This window comes from Trematomus bernacchii, unplaced genomic scaffold, assembly GCF_902827165.1.
Source record: "Trematomus bernacchii unplaced genomic scaffold, fTreBer1.1, whole genome shotgun sequence".
Lineage (NCBI taxonomy): Eukaryota > Metazoa > Chordata > Actinopteri > Perciformes > Nototheniidae > Trematomus > Trematomus bernacchii.
This window is the reverse complement of record NW_022987771.1, coordinates 1310744-1326207: the sequence shown is the minus strand read 5'-3', so window position 1 is coordinate 1326207 and position 15464 is coordinate 1310744. Positions and strand designations below refer to the sequence as shown.

General features: G+C 41.2%; 2 protein-coding genes across 3 annotated transcripts; both read left to right on the top strand.

Annotated features, from left to right (window-relative positions):
* Window positions 1-1084: 1084 nt before the first annotated feature.
* Window positions 1085-9107, top strand: LOC117496902 (RILP-like protein 1). The gene is made up of 8 exons (XM_034148753.1): window positions 1085-1405; window positions 2102-2252; window positions 3635-3753; window positions 3864-4139; window positions 5622-5801; window positions 6063-6220; window positions 6299-6391; window positions 8432-9107. Exons 1-8 carry the CDS (start codon window positions 1112-1114, stop codon window positions 8520-8522), a joined length of 1362 nt encoding a protein of 453 aa, XP_034004644.1. The 5' UTR covers window positions 1085-1111; the 3' UTR covers window positions 8523-9107.
* A 1640-nt stretch (window positions 9108-10747) lies between these two features.
* rilpl2 (Rab interacting lysosomal protein-like 2) lies at window positions 10748-15347 on the top strand. Of its 2 annotated transcripts, none has more exons than XM_034148759.1 (4): window positions 10748-11156; window positions 11921-12069; window positions 13124-13246; window positions 14919-15347. In XM_034148759.1, the coding sequence occupies exons 1-4, from the start codon at window positions 10863-10865 to the stop codon at window positions 14938-14940; spliced, it is 588 nt and encodes a 195-aa protein (XP_034004650.1). In that variant the 5' UTR covers window positions 10748-10862; the 3' UTR covers window positions 14941-15347. The 2 variants fall into 2 exon arrangements, with proteins under 2 accessions (XP_034004650.1, XP_034004649.1); XM_034148758.1 differs by having other exon boundaries at window positions 11918-12069.
* Window positions 15348-15464: the final 117 nt, after the last annotated feature.

Sequence of the window (15464 nt, the reverse complement as noted above, 5' to 3'; positions counted from 1 at the left end):
AGGTTGCTACAATTAACCAAAGTTCACTGTTTGCTCGGTCTATAACTAAAACTGATGAACATCACTATACAAATAATAAAGATATTGGTAAGGTTAGTAGCTTAAAATAAATGTATACATTATTTTATTTTCATAGTTTTACCACTAATTCACTTATGTTAATACATACATTATATATAACGTTATAATTGTATCTAAATGTGTTGTATATATTGCTTTATTATAGGCTGCTTGTAGGCCCAGGTTGTGTTGGGTTATTTTAAAATTGTAATGGTGTGCATAAAAGGTAATGCACCATTATTATGCAGCATTATTACTGACATGCGCACAACGACTCAACGTGGAGGCACAGGTGTTGCATTCATGAGCCATTGTAAATAGGATAACTATACTATAACGCAACTTTTCAAACTCCTGCCGATATGACATTTGCGGATTAGGACTATACAGTACCAATATATAGATAATGGCAATTTGCATAATGAGTATGTTGATACAAGTATATTTAGATGCCAATACTTTTGTACTTTTACTTGAGTAACAACAACACTGGTTCTTCTACGTGTACTTAAGTACAACATCGGAGTACTTCTCCAACCTGTCTCTGTCATCTACTTTAGCCAAATCTGCAAACTAAGGAAGATATTAAATAAATGTAGTGGAGTAAAAGTACACTATTTAGTATTTACCTCTGAATTGTAGTGGGGTTTGGGGTAGAAGTACAAAGTAGCAGAAAATTGAATTACTCAAGTAAAGTAGAAATCCCTCAACATTGTAGTTAAGAACAGCACTTGAGTAAATCTACTTAGTTACTTTATACCGCTGACTTTAGTAGCCTACATCTAGAATTTGTGTTCCCGTTTCGCTTCTGACATGTACGAGTTGTCGTGGTGACATTGAATGCAGCGTCAAAAGCTCTGCAGCTGCGGACGTCCGACGTTGGCAAAGTTTAAACTGTCAACAAACTGACACAAGTTGTACCGAGTTCAAACCATGGTTCAAACAGGCCTCGGCTAGCTTGAGTTTTTCTACACAAAATGTGAGCTTTCTGTGAGTGTCGTAAGAAGAAGACAGATATGTTTAATGTCGGTTATTAAAACAGAGGACACTCATGGAGACCTGCGGGATAATGTCAGCGCTGGACCGACCCGCGGCGGAGCTGACGGTCATGGATGTGTACGACATAGCGGCGGTGCTGGGACAGGAGTTTGAGCGGATCATCGACAGGTTCGGCTGCGAGTCTCTGGTCGGGCTGGTGCCCAAAGTGGTCCGGGTCCTGGAGCTGCTGGAGGCCCAGGTGAGCAGCGGGGCGGCCGGGCAGGAGGCCGAGGAGCTGCGGGGGGAGCTGGACCGACTGAGGAGGGAGAGGAGTGACAGGTCCGAGCAGGAGAGGAAGCAGCAGAAGGTCCGTGCGTGTTTACCTGTCTGTTTAACTGTGTGTTTAACTGTGTGTTTACCTGTGTGTTAACCTATTTACCCGTGTGTTAACCAGGTTAACAGACAGGTTAAACATGTCTGTTTACCTGTCTGTTTACCTCGGTGTTTACCTGTGTGTTAACCTTTCTGTTTACCTGTCTGTGTACCTGTCTGTGTGCCCCTGTGAGCTTTTGGGTTGGGACCTTTCTCGGTAGCATACATAACTTAAGCACATCTGCGATCATACAGGGTTTGACATTTCAAAAGCTTTTTGTCTGACCAGCAGTCCAAAAATATTAGGCAAGCACTTCAGCACTCTCGCAATAGCATTTGATTTGGGTCACATTTGAGTTGAAAATGAACAGTGTGATTTGCATTTTTACTATCATGGGCATTATCTAATAATATTATAAGGAACATGGAAAAGCCATTTTCCTTAAAAGGCCAACTCAAATAGTGTGGAAATTAAAATGTATCATGTAAACTGTGATGGTTTGTAAAAATGTATTTACAATATTTTGCATTTCCAATTTTGCATATTGTGGCATAATGCACATGCTAAGAAAAGTAATATTGCATTATGGAATTTTCTCTTTGAATAATGCAAACTATCTCAATGGGAATTGAACATGCTATTGTGAGATTACACTTTCACTTTACATTTTTCTTTACTTCTTCTGCCCAGGAGTTGGAGAAGGTGGAGGACGTTTGGAGAGGAGAGGTCCAGGACCTGCTCTCTCAGATCAGACAGCTGCAGGCGGAGAACAAGAGGCTGTTAGTGAGCCTCTCTCTCAAAGACTGCCGCCCCGCAGAGGAAGACCTGCAGAAACAGGACGGTGGGTCGTCTGTGGCAACAGCTCTCATCCTTAGGTTCAACTCATGGGTTCTGGGAGGTTTCAAGAGGATTTATGGGATTATACGTGTTTTCCACTTTCTGGTGGAATAATTTAATTGAATATTTTATTTCCAAATTATACAAATACCCAGATTGGTATCAACACCAATATTTTAAATCTTTACCTGACCAATCCAAAGCAAATACCTTTAAAAAAAATGTGTTGTGCTATCAGCAACCTCTCAAATATGGAGATTTTCTTCCTTGTGTTTTATATTAAATTAAACTAAATACATTTAAAGATATCATCTTTCACATTTGTCTTTATTTGATCAGCATTATGTAAAAAGAAAACAAATGTCTGATTAGTCAATACATTTATAAATTAGTGTTGGTTGGAGCCCTACCGATAGACACCCTGAGTGGACAAATCAGAATCAGTAACAGGATTTGTCCCTGTATGGTAATCATACTACGTACTAATACTTGTTTCTAAGGGCATTTTGAAACAGTTATTAACACATCGATCTGAGAAATGTACCAATGCCAGTGAACTGGTGTGTTTGAGGTCTTGCTGTGCACAGTGAGCTGTACAGTATCTTGTGATGATACAAAATGAGTTCGGTCTTGGCTGAGAGTTCCAGCTCTGATCTGATTTATATACCATATGTGCTCACTGCAGATTTGTGTTCTGCTGATTAACCATCTGCTGCATGTTGCACATATTTAGTGTAGTCACATGGGGTTGTACAGTACATGTTGCATGCTTGCGTGTGAAAAGGAGGCTTTGAAGCGAGGCAGTCTGCAGCTTGTAAAGGAGACTATTTTTGTGTGAGACTTTCATGGTGGCTGCAGCTTTACTTACTGTCAAGGCCACAGAGTATACACACACACACACTGCTTATAAACACGCAATGAATGGATGCATGATATTATTACTCTGCTCACTCACACATTATTAGAATGGAAATGCAATCATGGAGTGACAGATGCTTTAATATAATAATCTCCTGCTAGATTTGCCTCATTTTGGTACAGACAATTAACTTGCAGAGACTTGAAAGTTAAAGACTTTTGAAGGATTTGTAATGTCCTGGAAGGTAATGCAATTCCAAAAAGGTTCCCTGCTGAAACTCTTATTGATGTAATGTTTAGATACAGATTTTAGGGTTGCCTGCCAAATGCATTGCACTTCGAAATCATTCTCATTGAATATGAACTGAATTATTGAATGTATTCAAAGGGTTGTTTTTTTGGCATTACTGAAAAACAAATGGTGAATTGAATGGTAAGAAATGATTAGTAAATGAATAAACATGAATGAATCAACCTGTGAGATTGCATTGATGTTGCATGTGTGAACTTATGTTATGATATCCACAGGAATGTCAGAGAAGGAGAGGCAGGTGATGAATAAGCTGAAGGACTCGGTGGATAAGCAGAGGGATGAACTCCGGGCTAAAGACCACGAGCTGACACTAAAAAACGAGGATGTGGAGACGGTGAGGATATAAAACACATACAGTATATAAACCGGCACAAACATTTTACATTAGTTTACAGTTGAAACATAGTATTTGAAGTCAGATAATATATTTGTTTGTAACTACAGCTCCAGACGCAGCAGCACCGGCTCATAAGAACCAACCAGGACCTCCGTCACAGGATCGGGGTGAGGGAGGCTCAAGGTAAGGCTCTGATCCAGCAGAGGGCCGGGCTGGAGGCTGAAGCCCAGGCACGGCAGCAGGAGCTGGGGGCGTTGCAGCTGGAGGTCAGCCGGCTGAGGAAGGAGCTCCAGGGATGGGAACTGGAGAGAGAGATACCGGATATTAAAGAAACCTCTCTGACAATATCTGAGTCGTCGCCACCTAAACCTCCACCGATTACGGTGAGAGACTCATCTTCAGCAGGCTGTAAACCAGGGGTGTCTAACTCATTTTAGTTCAGGGGCCACATACAGTGATCTCAAGTGGGCTGGGACCAGTAAAATCATAGCATAATAACCCTTTAAATAAAGACAACTCCAAATTGTTCCCTTTGTTTTACTGCAAAAAACAAATTAAATGAACTATCTTTTTACAAATGTAATTACTTTACATTCATTTCCACATCTGCGTATTAATCCTGACCTCCTGCACACCACCATATAACTAACGTGGGAACTATTAAGGAAGAAGGTGCCTTGTAAATATATACATACAAAATACATAAAAGTTGTGAAAATTGCAGTTAATGTCTTCGCTGTAATTTGTACACTTTGCTAAGCCGTATGTTTGACACACCTGCTGTAAACTATTGCACTTGAATGGCACTCACAGACCTCTGCCAAGGCCAAAGGTGCATTCAAGCGCTCCTTGGATGTTCCCATTTCCCGATTTTGAGAAGTGTTTAAGTAGTAATGTGAAACCAACATGAAGATTTTTTGAATGATATTATTCATAGGCAATATTCACTTTGATTGCCATATTTCTGAGTAATAAGAAAGCAACTTTACAGGTCACCAGTTGGGAACTTATTTTTCCAATTATTCCTACACCACATATGCAGCACAAATGTCATATCTCGCCATGTTAACATAATACAGATTACATTACATTACATTGCATTTAGCTGACGCTTTTATCCAAAGCGACTTACAATAAGTGCATTGGACCAAGAAGATACAAACTTGAAGAAAACAGAATCATATAAGTACATCAGGTTTCATAGAGCCAACACATTTCAAGTGCTACTCAACTGGCTTTAGATAAGCCAGTCCTTTATTAGTATATAAGTGCTTTGTTAGTAATTGTATCGCTCGAAGTGGAGTCGAAAGAGATGAGTTTTCAGTCTGCACCGGAAGATGTGTAAGCTTTCTGCTGTCCTGATGTCAATGGGGAGCTCATTCCACCATTTAGGAGCCAGGATAGCAAACCGACGTGTTTTTGCTGATGGGAACTTGGGTCCCCCTCGCAGTGCGGGGGCAGCGAGCCGTTTGGCTGATGCAGAGCGGAGTGCACGTGCTGGGGTGTATGGTTTAACCATGTCCTGGATGTAGGAAGGGCCAGATCCATTCGCAGCATGGTACGCTAGTACCAGTGTCTAGAAGTGGATTCTAGCAGTTACTGGAAGCCAGTGAAGCGAGCGGAGGAGCGGTTTGAGGGAGTTTGACGTCGATCCCCTCAAACATGTAATAGGTCCCTCCTTGGCCCATGCTGTCCTCTTTTACCAATCTTCATGAAATCGTGGTCAGCAGTTTTTCCATAATCCTGCTTACAACCAGAAAGCACGGCCTCCTTGGTGGAGTCAATTGCGTTAAAATGAGGTTCATCCATAGTTCATTTGGCAGGTGTTCTTGTGCCTAAGTGGATCTTTTGTGTTCCCAATCCAGCCTTCAACGTCAAACTCCCTCAAACCAAAGTCAGTGTGGGTGGAGTGTGGAGGGGACCCTGACTTCCTGGCAAACTGCTTCGAGCGTGAGAAGAGTCCTTCGGTTCTCCGGAGGTCATCGAAGAGAGAAAATAATAAGGAAGAGGATGACGAAGAGGAGGAAACCACAGCACTGTCACTGGTAACACTTGTTTCACTCTCTCCTGTACACAGACCGGTTATAGACCCACTATAAGACTATTTACAATAAAAACAAAGCATGATCCCTCTGTGGATCTTGCGTGTCCTTTAGGCTTCACAAACATTTTGGAAACAAATGTTATTATTATCTCATTGCTTTCTTTTGTGGTTCGTCGTCTGATATGTCCCCACAAACACCACGCAGATGGCAGACAGTCTTAACCCTCATGCTTGAGAGAAATGCTGGGTGTTTGTTCTGCAGAAGGTGTCAGCTGATACAAAGCCAAAGGAGGAGTCAGACAGCCTGGAGACGGACACACCTCGCTTCACCCTGCAGGAGCTGCGGGACGTCCTGCAGGAGAAGAATCAACTCAAGGCCCAAGTGTTCATACTGCAGGAAGAGCTGGCTTATTATAAAAGGTATGTATCTTTAAGATTATCTGTACTGTACATTAAACTCAGGCAAAGGTTAACAGTTACCTCTTCCACATCCCTCAGTGACGAGTTCGAGGATGACTCCATTGAGTGTCCTCCATCTCCTCCACCATGCTCCACTTCCACTGATCAGGTGGAATCAGGAATTAGACGCTTGTGAGTAATGAATCCGACTTGACTGTTGTACACCTTTTTTATAATTCACCCACGTGTATGAGTGTGTCAAGATGAACGTCACCCGCCTGTTTTAGTTCCGTCTGAAGGACTTTCCCTGTGTATATTTTCAGCATAGCATCCTACAGATGTTATCAGAGAGACATACTTTACGTGAAAGGAAGTTGGATTTGTTAGTGTAATTTGCAAAAACAATATTCAAAGTTGGCCTCTCCTCCACCGCTTGACATCACCAGCGATCCCAAGCCACAGTTAAAGTTAAAGGGGACCTATCATGCACAATGCACTTTTGTACGTCTTTTATACATGAATATGTGTCCCCGGTGTTCCAGGGAACTCACCAAGTGTCAGAAAACACAACCCTCTCTATTTTCCTCCATACCCAAATCTCTAAAAAAGGGGCTGCAACGGATCTGATAAAAACTGATCCAGATTTGAACACTGTCCTGACGTCAGGACGGTGGCGCTACGGCTATTGGACCAACTCCACCAATCAGGAGGAGACAGCCACGGCCATTGCCTTTCGAAAGCGCTGGAGACGTTGTAGTACATATGCCAGGCCAGTAGATGGTGCTGTCTCACTGATTGTCAAATTGAGGAAAATGAGGCATGGCTAAAATGCATGATCTGTTTGGTATTTTGAAGGAAAAAAAAGTATAAATATGCCTTATATAGGTATGGTCCTACACTATTATTATTCAAATATAGCATGATAGGTCCACTTTAAGGTGCTTGACCACCGATGGAAGCAAGCCCCAGATTCAATTTCATTTTGGGAACGAGCTTTGTCTGCTTGTCTTTTTGCCTCGCAAAGTTATTTTCCAGCATTGTCTTTGCAATTTCTGTGGCATTCGCTTGTATGTCTTGTATGCCCAGAAATGTCCCAAACAGAGCAAAATAAAAAAATGAAAATGAAAATGCAGGAAAAGAGCAGACAGTGAAACAACCACACACTTCTCGAGGGGCATAATTGAAGTGGATTATTTTTGTAATAACCTATACACTGCTTTAAAGAGAGATTATACTGATTCTGCCTTCAACTGGGGTTTCCCAGTTCAAACCTCCCCTCACATCCGAAACCTAGGCATCATATTTGACCAAACCCTCTCTTACAACAAATACATCAAACAGATCACCAAGACAGCCTTCTTCCACCTCAAAAACATCGCCCGTCTACGTCCATCCCTCCCCCCCACTGCCGCAGAAACCCTCATCCACGCTTTCATCACCTCCCGTATGGACTATTGCAACAGCCTCCTCTATGGTTCACCTGCAAAAATCCTCAACAAACTCCAATACATCCAGAACACCGCCGCCCGTCTACTCACCCACACCCGAATCCGTGAACACATCGCCCCCGTCCTCATCAAGCTCCACTGGCTCCCCATCCCCCAGAGAATTCAGTACAAAATCCTCCTGATGACGTACAAAGCCCTCCATAACCTGGCCCCATCCTACCTGACTGACCTCCTCCACAGACACACTCCCACTCGCTCCCTCCGCTCTGCTGCTGCCAACCTCCTGCCCCCCCCCCCCCCCCCCCCAACGCGGACCAACCTCAAGTCCTGGAGCAGCAGAGCCTTCTCCGTTGCTGCACCCACCCTCTGGAACTCACTACCCCAATCCATCAGAGATTCTTCCTCCCTCACCGCATTCAAAACATCACTCAAAACCCACCTGTTCAACACTGCATTCAACCACTGACCACCCCCACCCCCTATTTTCTGTTATGTTTATCTCTTTTTGTATTTTTCTTTGTTGTTTTTTTTTTTTTTTTTTTTTTTTTATTCTCTATCAAAGCGTCTTTGAGTTTCTAGAAAAGCGCTATACAAGTATCATGTATTATTATTATTATTATTATTATTATTATTTAACTGAATGTAGAGAAATATGTAAAACAACAAGCACTTTTTTTCATGTTAGATGTCAATACTTAGTGTAACTGATGTTCATTTGAGGGTCACAACCAGTGCCTAATAGCTTTTGTGTTTTCTCTCTTATTCTAAATGTCCCTCCTGCCAGGATCTTCACTGCCATAATGCCGATGGTGGCAGCCGGTTTGATTGCAGAGGACCCAACATCGCTGCCAATCAGAAGACTTTACTTTGTATGACCTCATATTAAATTGTATGGTTCTCATACTTTTTCTCACATCGCGCAAATGCCGGTGTTTCTCTCAACAAAGTGTGTCAGTAGACTTAAAACTGCATGAATGAACGAAGTCAACAATAAGATTTTGTAGCATTTAAGCTAACTTGGTAAGAGCTTTAAATCAACCTATGTACTACTTAATATGTAAGATAACTGGCAATACCTGGACATTATTATGTTTATTTATGACCTCAGGATTTTATAGCTTCATAAAAAGTCTCTAACTGTCAATGTGTCACTTTATATTTTACAAGAAAAAAATCATGTGCCTAATTTGGTGTAACTTTGCACATGCTGCTGTAATGTCAACACGTTTTCATTACAATGCTTTATCCAAATAGAAAAAAAGGGGTCAATGCGTTCTTCAAAAACTTTAAACTGACAAGGAAACCTTCTGTTATTTATGTTTTAAGTGATGTTAAGATGAATCTGATTATATAACAAATTATTGTTAAAGGTCCCATGTCATGGCCATTTCTACTGATCATAATTCCATTGTTGAGGTCTACTAAAATAAATGTATATTGTGCAATTTTCCAAACTCACATTGGTTTCTCATACAGCATCTCTGTATAGTATGTGTATTCACTCTCTGTCCTAAACGGCTTGTTGGAGCTCCTGCTCCCCCCTCCCTGTGAGCCCAGTGGCCGTCTGCGAGACACCGCGGAACTCAGCCTGGCCACACACACACACCCGCAGCCTGGCTGGGAGTTTGTGTGTGTGCCCAGGCTGAGTTCCGCAGTGTCTCGCTGTCTCGCCGACCCCACACCAGTGAGCCAGCTCACAGTGTCCCGCTCCTCGCAGCAGCGAGCCTCGCAACGTCCCGCCGAGTGTGTGTGTGTGTGAGGAAGTCCGCGGATTGGTCCAAACGTAACGGCTCCGCGGACGTAACGTAACGGCTCCGCAGATTGGTCCAAATACGTTACGTCACTATACCCGAAATACGTCACTATACCCAAGAAGTAAACAATGGAAAAAGAGAAATCTCCAACGAGGCGTTCTGGGGCAGCATAGACAGGTCTTTTCTGTGTTAGAGTTTTACTCGCTACAGGGTGTACTTTGAGGGTTTGTGACTCTGCAGACTGTTCACATGCATAAAAAGCTACATAACACACAAGGGGACGGGTAATAACCGGAAAAGCATGACATGGGACCTTTAAAGTATGATCATCATGTGCCTCTGGTTTCCACCAAGAGACTGTTTTAGATAATGTACTTAGGCCCATAATTGATGAAAAAAGGTACTGCAGAGAGGCACCTCACCCTGCGTTCCTTTTCCAACAATAATTGTGAGTAATATAAAATATGCTTTAACAACCAATGTGATCTGGGTTGCACCTGAGAAATAATGCTTGTTCAGAATAAAGTCATATTTTTATTTTTCATCTTTTGAATGTTGTTATTGGGATACGATATACTTCAAGCTGTAAACAATGTCTCAGACTACTGGTTTATATAAATAACTGTAGCGAATATACAAAGAATAGAGACGGAAAATGCATTCCAAAATTAACAGTTGTTGGTGAGTACTATCTTATGGATGAATATATGTAGGGTTACCCATTCATTTCCTATAGAGGTTATTTTTGAAAGGGAACATCATACAGTAGGTGTTACAAAGTTGACTTAAACACTCAAAATGTTATAAAAGTGCACTTGTATATGTGCAGATGCCTACTGTGGAGGACATCATAAGGCCTTGAGGCAACCAAATGTAAAACTGTATATATGATTGATGGAAGTAGTAAACCAAACACGACAGGAGGGTTAAGTAAAAGTCATTTAAATTGTACTTCAGTGTTTGATTCAATATAATTGTCCCTATAATAATACTAAATATAGTATACTATACCGCAACATATATAAATAGGATCAATATAGATACAATGGAAATGATAAGCAGTGTAAGTGGGTAATTGAGAGAAAGAAGAAGGCTGCAACAACATTTTAAAATCACGTGCTATCTCACCTGATACAGAGACACGTCAAAAACAAAGAGCTCTCACTCACACCGTCTACACATGACCGACATTTCATTCACTTGGAAAAGACGACCATAGTTTACGAAACGCCAGTGTTGATGAGGGAGTCCTCTTGAGTTGATATACGATCTTTGTACTCACCTGTCGCTAGGATACTTTGCCCTCCTCTGCCGCCACGCCATTGGTGGACGAGTGATGGGGGAAGTGCTGCTGTAAGTTAGGTACCTTCTGCCAGTAAAACTGTACAGCCGAAGACAAACAGAAAGAAGAAAACTCAATTTTTAGTGCATTTTATTCTGACATTCAAACATTATTCCGTCATGGAGTTTGGTGAAGAGTCGTCGCCTGCTCTGGCTTTCGATAAGGACGCGTTTGAGCTGACGGTGGAGGATGTGTATGATATTTCATATGTTATCGGTCGAGATTTGTTAAAAATCAGCAGCAAAGGCGAAGCAGTGTCGGACTTACAGTTCAGGATAGTCCGCGTATTGGAAATGTTTGAAACTTTAGTGAATAAGTACAACTTGTCTCTGGAGGAGCTGAAAATGGAGCGAGACAACCTGAAGAGTGAACTGGACCGGATCCTGCAGGAGAGATCCTCTGGGCAGGGGACGGTGAGTAACTATAATAATAATAAGGTATTTACTTTTAGTTTATTCCACTCATGGAAATCATTATAAAACATGGACACGTTTTTGCAGCACATGATGGAAAGTAGCAGGGAGGAGAACATCTTATTTGACTTGCTCCTTATTAAAAAAAAAGATAATAATAATAATTGATGGTCTGTCAATCACAGCAGCTTACAAATACTTACAGTAACATTAAAACCAAAATCACACTCATAAGATAACACAACAATCTACCATCAGCTAAACAGGTTACCTGACATCTTCATACTGTCCAACTATTCTTTCTTTATACATTTAATCAAACCTAAAGATGTTACAGCCCTAATAATTCCACAGTTTAACACACACTACAGATATACAGATCTGCTTTAAAGTAGTCATAATTCATATATTTACTTATAATTTACTAATTGTAACTGATGATAATAAGCTTTATTTGTATAGCATGTTGCATACATCAGGTGCAGCTCAAAGGGCTTTCGCAACATGGCACACATGACAAGTTAAAACAAAAAACAAGAAATTCACTTCAGGTCAAAACCCCTTTTTGCACACATGCAGCACAACAACAACAACAACAACAACAACAACAACAACAACAACAACAACATATAAGTTCAAGGGACACAGGGAGGTTAAAGGTGTGACAGGTAAAATAAAATAGGTAAAATATAATAAAATAAACAATGATCCAGCACTCGGTAAAATAAAGGCATATGCTTTTCTCCTCTCTGCCATTACAGCAGACAGCGGGTCCGAACCAGCTGCTGGTGGACCTCACGGACCCCAACAGACCGCGCTTCACCATGCAGGAGCTGAAGGAGGTTCTGCAGGAGAGGAACCAGCTCAAAGCTCAGCTGATGGTGGCTCAGGAGGAGCTGCAGCTCTACAGGAGGTCAGGGGCTTTTCACTATCAAAAGTCAAGGAGTAGTGAGAAATATGCATCACAGTTTCTATTAAATTATTTAAAATGTGTTGGCTGAACTCCATATTTTGCACTTTCCCATTATTTAATGAAAAACGATTTAAAAATATTTATATCTGAATTGATTATCAAAGTAATTGGGGATTATTATTCTGTTGATCGATAGCTCCAAACCAAAGCTAACTCTAAAGCACTGGTTTATGAAATTCATGTAAACTCTTATGCATTGTAACTGCATTATAATGTAAATATAATGTTTAATTATTCATTAATGGAATTGTTTTAGTGAGTTTTTATGTTATTCTTTCATAGGTGTATGTTTTAATGTTGTGAGCCAGACACATACTACCATCATGTGATAGACAATCAAGTTACTGTTAATCTTGAATTACATGCACGTCAATACAGCACCTCAAGCCAGAGCCTCAGAAATGACTAAACAGCCGTATCAACACCTCTCTGACACAATGACATCAAAACTGAACACTATAACCTTTCAGACAGGATTTATGGCAGAGCTGATGTGAATTGTTAAGATGTTGGTAATAAAGTTGTGGTTACTCAGTGGGAACATAAACAAATATAATCATGATCATTTCCATGAGAATGAGAGAATGCGCTGTAGAGATCATCTGTGGTCCCTCTGTTAGATACAAAATCATTATTAGTACTCATTTTACGCACACTGACATTTTCAAAATAAACACCAATACACAGTTTTATCCCACCGATACCTTCATTACTTTCTCAGAATTAAACATTATGTTTCTTACTTGCCAATTGTAATCCTGAAGTAAACCACAACAATATCAGCGGCCCGTTTAGGCTCACATCACCAGTAGAAATGACCTGGTTACCTTTAATCTAATCATACCTGATAACAATGTTGATTCTAGTTCTGAAGGCTGAATTAAAAAGTAAATCTTTTGAATATATCTTCAACTTAAAAGGGTGGATTTTGGATGAACAACACATCTGTATAAAACAATTCTCAGTGACCATAAAGCTCTACTTTCTCCTGCAGTGGGATTCTGCCCCAGGCTGAACCTGCCATGGTGGAAGTGGATCTGGACACACCAGCGCACACAGAGCACAGTAAAGCCACGATAACTGATGCAAAAGAGGAGAAAACCACCATAGGCAAACTGTGAGTAGACCAAAGGTTCATTCATTGTTGTCTCTAATAATGTCTCTAGTAAGTCATTTGAAAGAAGTACCACCAAGTAACACTTATTTTAAAGGTCCCCTATTATACTGTTTTTCATCATATATATTATAGGTCTCAGATATGTACAAAACATGTCTCTGAAGTGTTTGGCTCCAAACACCAAACAGATCATTGCAGCATCCCATAATCCCCTCTGTTTCAGCCCTGTTTCAAAAGTGCTGATTCTCTGTCTGTTACTTTAGATGAAAATAAGGAGCCACTCCCCACGCCCCTCTGAGAGAGATTTGGTTAAAAAGAACACAAGAGGCGCTTTCACACCGCAGTACTTTTCCCACAAAGGTTAATGAGAACTTAGTTCATCAGAACTCTTTAGTTCTCATGAACTAAGTACAGATCGCGTTCACACCGGAATAAGTTCCTGGGGAAGGATTAGGCAAATGAAGCCGCTGACGTCACTTCTTCTTCTTCTGCTTTGGGTTTACTGGCAGGCCGCAAACAACTTCACGGCGTATACTGCCACCCGAAGTCCCCGGCCGGAAGTCCCCGGAGTTGGGGACTGTCTTCAGTAGAAGCTGCTGGCACTCCCAGCAGCTTCTACTGAAGCCTTCCGAGTAAATCGCCAGAACGCCGACACCTCCTCATCTCCACCGCTCCCATGTTTTCTTTTGTGTTGCCATAAGTTAGTCTCTCTGCGTTTCTGCGCTGGGCTAATGCTAATAATGCTAATGTGAGGATAATAAAATGGCGGCTTCACAAAACCTTTTGGGAGTTTTACGGGGCGTGGTTTGCATTCCGCCCAGCCAATCAGACATAGGAACCTTTTTCTCCCACGAAAGTACCTGCTCTCTAGCAGGGACGGAAAACTGACGGAAAAGGGGGTAAAAAGGTTCTCATGAACTAATTTTAGTTCCGGCTCTTTTTGGTGTGAACGCGACATTTCGGAACTATATCGGAACTAAAGTGGGAAAAGTACTGCGGTGTGAACACGCCTATTGGTGCTCTAGGAGGAGAGTCAGGTGATAAGGTGTGGGGGGGGGGGGGGGGGGGGGGGGGGGGGGGGGGGGGGGGGGTTACCTTGGTTGGTGATTGGCTAATGGTTACACAAAAAATCGTTATGACATCATAAAGTGGTCAAAATCTGATCAGCTCATTTTCAGACAAGTTTTTATATAAATGGATCAGGACAAAAAGAGAGAGAATCTTTTTTCCTGAAACTTTCAGAGTCTCTTTACACAGAGGGGACACATGTTTATGTAGAAGAGACGTGAAGAAGTGGATTTTGCATAATAGGTGACCTTTAAGCAGTTTACTACACATGGCAAGGTTTCAGGAGAAATGTCCTCAGCAGCCACATGATGTTGAAGCTCGCAGAGAGATCGTTCTCACAGCCCGTCTCCTGTCTCCTAATGAGATACTTGTGACCGAATGAGTTCCTGCTGATGCGGAGGAAGTGTCTGAGGGCTGAAAGAGAAAAGGTTGGAAAATAGCAGAATGTCTGCCAAACTACTGCAGCTGTCAGTAATTACAGTCTGCCATGACTCAGTGTAGCCTTCTCGCTCTGGGTTGCTTTATTATTTATGTTGCTTTTGTCCCCTCCACCAAGCTCAGGAACAAACGTCCTAAACTAACCCTCACCCTTTTCTGTCTTTAGGTTTTCATTCAGGCGAAAATAAGGAAAACCTTCCATAAGAGCTGACGATGTAGAAGACAAACAGGATTTGTCTGCAGTTTTCTCATTAGTTGACCACTTTTATATTGATAATTTTGTACTATTTTCAAACAAGCACTGTATTATGTACTGGTCATTTCTACCTAAGACGGTTTATAGTCAAATAGAGAGTAGAAATATATATTATGTGGAAAGTTTTCCTGATATGAAGTCAAACTGGAAAGTATTATCCAATTCATGTTGGAAATTATGCTAAATAATTAACTCAAAACAAAGTTATTTATAGGATTGAGAATGTAATGTTTTATAAATCTAAATTAATTCTACAACGGGCCTCATGGTCTTGTAATGTAACAATATTTGTTCTCAACTGTCAAATAAACGAAAGTGGGCCTCAACCCTCGACAATCATAAGAATAGTTTGGTTCAATTTGTTATGTTTCTCTGGTATTAAATAATAAAAGTGTTTTTCACATCGATACAGGTTCTGCTTTCATGTCTAAATAGACCAATCTTAGACAGATGTAA